The sequence below is a fragment of the Syngnathus acus genome, chromosome 3 (assembly GCF_901709675.1).
Source record: "Syngnathus acus chromosome 3, fSynAcu1.2, whole genome shotgun sequence".
NCBI lineage: Eukaryota > Metazoa > Chordata > Actinopteri > Syngnathiformes > Syngnathidae > Syngnathus > Syngnathus acus.
In genome coordinates, this window is record NC_051089.1 from 19,925,354 (window position 1) to 19,932,732 (window position 7,379).

General features: G+C 43.9%; 1 protein-coding gene across 1 annotated transcript; it reads right to left on the reverse strand.

Annotated features, from left to right (window-relative positions):
• Window positions 1-249: 249 nt before the first annotated feature.
• tlnrd1 (talin rod domain containing 1) lies at window positions 250-3,391 on the reverse strand. The gene has a single exon (XM_037246791.1). It carries the CDS (start codon window positions 1,891-1,893, stop codon window positions 829-831), a length of 1,065 nt encoding a protein of 354 aa, XP_037102686.1. The 5' UTR covers window positions 1,894-3,391; the 3' UTR covers window positions 250-828.
• Window positions 3,392-7,379: the final 3,988 nt, after the last annotated feature.

The window sequence follows — 7,379 nt, forward strand, 5'->3', positions numbered from 1 at the left end:
TCAAGTTGTGCTACCTTAATTCTATGGGAGACTTTAGAGTCTACAAGAACACTTAAGTTTAAGTTGAATAGGATTGATGACATTTGGAAACCTAAAGACCCAGCTTTTCAAACAAAACTAGTCCTTTGAAGTCTAACGAAAATCAATCAAAACAGACCCTTTAATATGTATATTATGGGTAATTGCCTCCACTGGTATTTGAGTGAAATTAAAAATCATGGTTTGATTGAATAAATAAATGAGTCAAGCAACAACTTATCAGAAACATTTTAATTGTTGAAATAAATACTCCATTACATGCATGGTCGAACACATTGAAATACTACATGAAGTCTAAAAATGTGTAAAAACCTGTGGCACACTCACAGCAGCTTTACCAAGTAGGAATTCACACACATTGAACAAAGCAAAATCGAGACACCTGTCACTCCTACCAAGCTTGAGCAGGTCAGTCAATCATAGGTTCACATAGCAAGGCTACATCCATCCTACATCAGGGCTGGTATTTTCACCAGAACTGAAAACTGAGGTAAACTTTTCAGGTTAGGAGGGTGACGCCAGTTTGTGAAGATCAGGAAGTGGGCCTGAGCTCACTTTAGAGTGACGGTGTCAAAGTGGCCTGATTACATAGGTTAAGAGTCACATCCAGCATGACACAAAACCCTGAAGAGAATTGCTCATTGATGTTTCAGCGCTCTTCATGAACACCAGACTTCCGAGCACGTTTGTCGGAACCTTTTCCTAACCTGATGAGCGGGGATAATATGTCTCTTTGGTATGTTCTTATAGGACAGAGTTGGACCAGAAATCATACTGGCTCTCCCTGAACTAGGTCACAGATTGAGAGTTGACTGGCGGCAGAGTCCTAGGAGACGAGCGCTCTCTGAGTGCCTGTGTGAGCAGGGTGCAGCCATCTGACACAGCACACGCCGAGTTCCGTAGGCGTTCCCGGTAGTCGGCCATTTTGGAGCTGCTCTCAGGGTGTTGGGCAACATCCCTGAGTCCCTGGGTGAGGAGGACACACGCTGAAACCACACTCATGGCACCCCCTAACACTGCAGTCTGTACACCCTTCCCTTCAGTAGAAATACTTGCAGCTCTCCCCAGGAACTGAGGCTCTGTGGCAAAGCCGACCAGCGTATTGACTGCTTGGACCAGTGCGGCACTGAAGAGGACACAACGATTCCTTGTTAGCTCGCTGGGCTGAGTTTTGACCTCTTTCACGCAAGCCAGGAAAGCAGTGCCGCTAGTGCTCATGCTCTTGACGCTTAGTTTGAACTGCTCTTTTCCAAAGCGGTCCCTGGACCTTTCGCTGGCCAGCGACGAGATGTCTGTCAGAGTCTTGAGGTTGGTGGAGATGTTCTGGGAGAGCTCGAGGAGGAGCTGGGGAGTGAGGTTCAGCAGTGGGGTGACTCGGAGGACGCTGCAGCTATGTTCAACCTCATGCCGACAACGGGTCACTTTGTAACGGTCCACAAGACCAGGCAAGCAGGGCTGTGAGCCGGTGGTCTCTACTGCTGCCAGATACGCAGCATGGGCAGAGCACTCAGTCAAAGAAACCACTAGATCAGCCATCTCCAACAGGCGGTCCCCCACCTCTGTGAATCGGCCCATGTTGAGCTGGCTTTGTATGTCATGGGTGAGAATAGAGAGCTCTTTCGTCCTTGCAATGACCGTATCGCGACACTGGTCAAAGGTGTCTGCCACTGCCACACCCTCAGAAGTCATGACTGGCCTGGTCTCACTGGACAGCAGGAGGAGGTCGGCCACCAGCTGCATTTTGCCCTTACATGTGTCACAGATAGACGAAAGGCGCTTTCTCTGCTGAAGACTGCCACTGGGTGTGCTGATGGATCCCTCACTAGTCGATTTGCCAGAGCCACCACTAGCCATAATAAGGAGGGGAGTGCCAGTTGGGGTGGTCAAACTGCTCTTTTTGACAAGGTTATTTATAGTTTTCCGCTGTTGCTGCAAATTGCATTGTTCTGTTGAAGAAGTTCCAAGCCGATGCTCACTGCAGTTTAAAATTTCAGAGCAAAACAAAAAGCAACTGGCCAAAAGTCTTCCTTAAATTCCTTCAGAATATGGCAAATCAATTGTACATTATATGCTGTTACACTGGAGTTATTGGTTATAATGCTATTGTAAACACTGGTGAAAAGCAAAAGAAATGTACTGCATTATTGAAGTGACAATCCAATTGTCCTCCTGTTATTTACTTCAGTCAGTTACTAATATTAGCGTAGAAGAGCTTGTGCTGACCGATTAATGTAAATGCCCTGAGTTAAAAATACAAGTATCAGTATAGCCTCAGGCAACAGAAACAGAAAAATTCACAGATTGAATTTGAAATGAAATCACAAACTGCAACTAAATGCCTTCTGATAGGCAAAGTGCAGATGGAAAATGGTCCATTATGCAATTTACATAGGAAAGGGACAAAAAAATCAAGTTAAAAAACTTTGAATACATTTGAAAACTGTGCTGTTTTAGTAAAATTATAGATTACACCTATTTATCTGTGACAATGAAAAAAACCCTCAAACTTTTTCGATAACTAACTGAAGTCTCTTTCGGTTAAACTCAATGGGATATCATCTTGTGTCCACTCGAATAAGGGCGGATCTTGAACAGCACCTTGCCCGACTGGTTCCCGTTAAGTTTGACCGGTCTGCCGTACTCAGGCTGGTTACAGACGGGACACCATCCGGGCAGTACTTTTGGACAGCGAGAAAAGGTGGTTTTCCTTCCAGCGCCATCGTTTCATGAATCCCACTGGAGAAAAATAAATCAATCCTCTCGGTTAAAGTCCATTCACCCCGACCCCACGATCCAGTTTCAACCTCGTCTTCTTCAAACACCAGCCCGGGTTACACTCTAGCGGTCGCTTCGACTCCATACGCATCGCCCGTACGTCAACCTCCTCCTTGGCGTCTTAACCCGGGACCAGAGCGCGTGAAACCCCGCAGAGACTCTGTGACCACTCGCTTCTTACACCCATACCGTTCGGTAGTCGTCCCACGTGTTGCGAGTACAGGCGGCAGTGTCCCCAAAAGTAAAAATTGGTTTGCAAGAGGTGGCCCTTATTCCCAGAGATTCAAAGCGGCGTCGCGCGCTCCCACTGCAGTACTTTGAGGAAGCGGGGAGGGTGTGGTCGCGCTGAACGGCCGCTGGAGTGAGCCAACTTGGAGCGACACACTGATACAAGGCACCATTTGCGTACGACGAGCCACGCTCCACTTTTGGGAACTCCACAGCACCAAATAAGACTTCAAGAAGGCGATCTGATGATCATGGTCGGCGTATTTAGAGGCGTTTTTAAATTTGCTCTTTCACACTCCTCGTAGTTCTGCCATGAGACATCCCCGAGTCAAGTGTAACACCAACTCACCGAGCCGACACATACCGGATGTTTAAAAAATAAAGGCACAAAACGTTAAATTCTGTGTAGAAATGTTGAGAATGATATTTAGTACAAGTTAAAATTCAACACTAAACAAATTTAGTTAAAATCGTTTAGGATTATTTTGGTCCACAATTATATACACTCAACAAATGCATAAATGTCAAACTTGATTGTATTGGTTCTTTCCAATAAATTCGAACTTTTATAAATACGAGACACCTAAAGTATTGTGGGATAAATGTATTCAATATGCGGTAACATGAGCATATATGTAGAGTATGTAGATTGCTTTTGTGTCAGTCTTGTTCCTCTATCCAGAGGCACAAACTCCTCAGCACTTTGCAATTCAAATAGGATGACTCTCATGGCAGTTATGAAAAAGCCCCACAAAATCTTCCTGGCAACTATGTTTTTCTCATTATTTTTATTTTCATTTCTGAAGATTTGTGGTGTCTGAAGAATGACTTGTTTTGTATTTGTATTAAAATATTTGTAAAAGCAAGTAAAAGTTGTTTTCTCAGTATGTACTATGATATATATTGTATATATATATTGTATATATATATATATATATATATATATATATATATATATATATATATATATAGTGGAGCCTCGGTTTTCGAACGTCCCGGTTCTCGAACAAATCGGTATTCGAACAAAAAAATCGAGATTTTTTTGCTTCGGATGTCGGACGAAATTTCGGTTGTCGAACCTCGGGAGGTGAGCCGAGAGGACCCGCATGCCAACTGACTCCGTTCGTTATTACATTCTCGTTACTCTGAGGATTGCATCAATTCTAATCATGCCTCCAAAGCAGGGGTGTCAAACTCCTTTCCTCGGGGGCCGAATCCCTACATGTTTTCCAAGTTTCCCTTGTTAAACACACCTGATTCATATATATATATATATTGTGGTGATGTATATATATACTATATACCGTAATTTTCGGACTATAAGTCGCTCCGGAGTACAAGTCGCATCAGCCATAAAATGCCCAAAAAAGTGAAAAAAAACATATATAAGTCACTCCGGAGTATAAGTCGCATTTTGGGGGGCAATTTATTCGACAAAATCCAACACCAAGAACAGTCATGAATGAGCAACAACAGGCTAAACGATAGGTATGCTAACGTAACATAAACACAAACGAAGAGCTGAGAACGGCCCTGACGTAACATTCAGTTATTTAAAAAAAACTATTACATAAATAACACCGTTTATAATACCATCTGTGTCACTAATTCATTAAATCCATCGATCGTCCTTTGTCAACAATGTGTGCGCGCCGCTGACGGCGCTTGCACTTCAAAATATTCCACAGGCCCATATAACGATATATAAATTAGAAATCAAATAACTATTATATAAGCAATAATATTATCAAACCATCTGTGCACTCTAAATTATTAAATCCATCGATCAAATTCCTCGTCCTTTGTCAACAACGCCGCGCGTGAGCCCTGACGTCAGCCTCGTCGTTATTCCACAGATCTAGTATATAACTATATTGTAGCCTTAACAAAGTACAAGGAAAGACGTGGGTTTGGTAAACGGCTCTTTATTTAACAAATCAAACTTCCAGGCGTGTGGCGGCGTCGACTTCCAGCCACGGAAGTGGAAGAGAGATCCATAGAATAGGACCGGGCATGCGTAAAAGCCATGACCGAGCCCCATCCACCGTCCCCGGACAGCCACCCGGCCGAGCGCCGGCCCTCGACTTCCATCCACGGAGGTGAAAGAGAGCTCCCTAGAGTAGGACCGGGCGTGCGTAAAAGCCATGTCCGAGCCCCATCCACCGTCCCTGGACAGCCACCCGGCCGAGCGCCGGCCCCCGACTTCAATCCACGGAGGTGAAAGAGCTCCTTAGAGTAGGACCGGGCGTGGGTAAAAGCAATAATAGTTTTTCAAACCTTCTGTGTCACTCCAAATCCTTAAATCCTTCAAACTCTTCGTCCGCCGTGTCACTTAGAAACAAAGCCGCTAATGATGCCGGTAGTACGTGGGGCCCTTCGTCATCTTCGTCATCCCGTGATCAATCTTTGTCCTTTATGTAAACAACCGCCGCGCCAGGCTGTGTCGCGCTGCTGACGTCACTTGAAATTCAAATTACAGTAATCCCTTGCTACATCGCGGTTCGTTTATCGCGGTTTCACTTTTTTTTTTTTTGGGAAACCATTTGAAAAAAAACATATATAAGTCGCTCCTTATTATAAGTCGCCCCCCCACCCAAACTATGAAAAAAAACGCGACTTATAGTCCGAAAATTACGGTATATATATATAGAGAGAGAGAGAGAGAGAGAGAGAGAGAGAGAGAGAGAGAGAGAGAGAGAGAGAGAGAGAGAGAGAGAGAGAGAGAGAGTAACAGACAGACAGACACATTTCTATGAGTCCCCCTGTTCGGGTTTACAAAATTGACACAGGTGACAGGTCCTGACAACCCATGCTAGGCAATTGTCTAAAATTATTAGTGGTGTACAGGTTCATACAATTACACGCAGACTTTAATTTTCCCATAATTTGTATTAAATACTGCTAGAAGTGTATGTTTAGTTGAAAATTATAAGAAGTAGTAGTAGTAATTCAGTTCAGGCAGCCGTGCGGGTAGGAGGCTTTGTTCTGCTCTCAAGGTTATGCTGCAAACTGAGAGATAGAGGCATACAGACACACGGACATGCAAAATACAAATTACTCAATACAAAATAGCTTTACTTGTACAAGTGTGGAGCAGAAGAAATACTTTCTTTTTCTAATTTTTGAGCGATGGTGCCAAAAAAGGATCAGGTAATGTCCAATGCTTTGGAAGAAATCAAAAATCAGCTGAAAACTCTGCGAACTCTGGAAAAAAATCAGCAGAAAACTCTGGACACTCTTCAAGAGACTGGTGAAGACATCAGAGATAATAAAAAGTGTATAATGGAAATGGAGGCTCGAATGACTGTATTAGAAACCAAGATGGAAGAGATTGCATTTCTCAAAGCTGAGAATTCCAAGAAAGACCAGCCGATAAAAATTCTCACCAACAGTGGAAGATATCGACCAACAATATAAAATGAATGATCAAGATCTCACCGAGACAATGGGACCGATGGTAGAGACGAGGTAGACAATCGATCCGTGGAACAGCAAGTGGTTACAACAAAACAGCGCAGGACAAGGCAAATGCGGATTCTGTCGACTTCTTCCCAAGAGGGGCAACTGGAAGTAGGGTAAGTGAAAATCATATGGTACTACTGGGATTACAGTGAACAGATATCTCTTGTATTATGTCTACAATACAGACTGGTGCCTGAACTGCTGATGTGTGCAAATGTTATTATGAAATTCTTCAACACTGTCGTCAAATGCTGATACCGAAATAGATAAACAATATTGTGGAATGTTGAATAATACATAAATAAGAGGGAGTTGCATCCTTGAGGGCGTACCGGGCGCAGATCTCCTAGCGGCAGGAACAGGCAGTTCCGCAACTGTATCATAAGCTATGGAACTCCTAAAATGGGTCAGTGAAATCGACCAGACTATCTCCACTCCACGTTGACCCTCATGGGGTTGCACTTGCACCTAAAAAATAAGCTGCAACGAACAAATGCTGGCATCGCTGGAGGGACTTCCAGCGTTGGAATGCAATCTGAGGCCAGCATGGTAGGCCATTAGTTGAGTGATCGGTTGGTGCAAATGCCGGCCGTCGGTGGAGACGATTCCCGGGGTGCCTTCGGGATTGTGACTCAAACCCTCTCGAAATTGATTAAACTGTCTTCGTTTTCAAATCAAACTGTTAAAACATATTGTAACTAAATCAACTTGGCTGTATTCAAAACAAATTGATAAGTTGTTATGGAAACTTTCTGTATTTGTCACGTCTCATCTCCGCTCCTCATCGTTTCCTCGTGTGCCAGTGATTTCAAAGTTTTCATTCGCGTCTCTGTCCCGCGTCTGTGCACTCGCCCCTCCCCGCCTGTGTCCTACCA

Bases quoted from the DNA above. Each gene is read 5' to 3' on its own strand.
- tlnrd1 (XM_037246791.1), bottom strand. From the start codon at position 1,893: ATGGCTAGTGGTGGCTCTGGCAAATCGACTAGTGAGGGATCCATCAGC.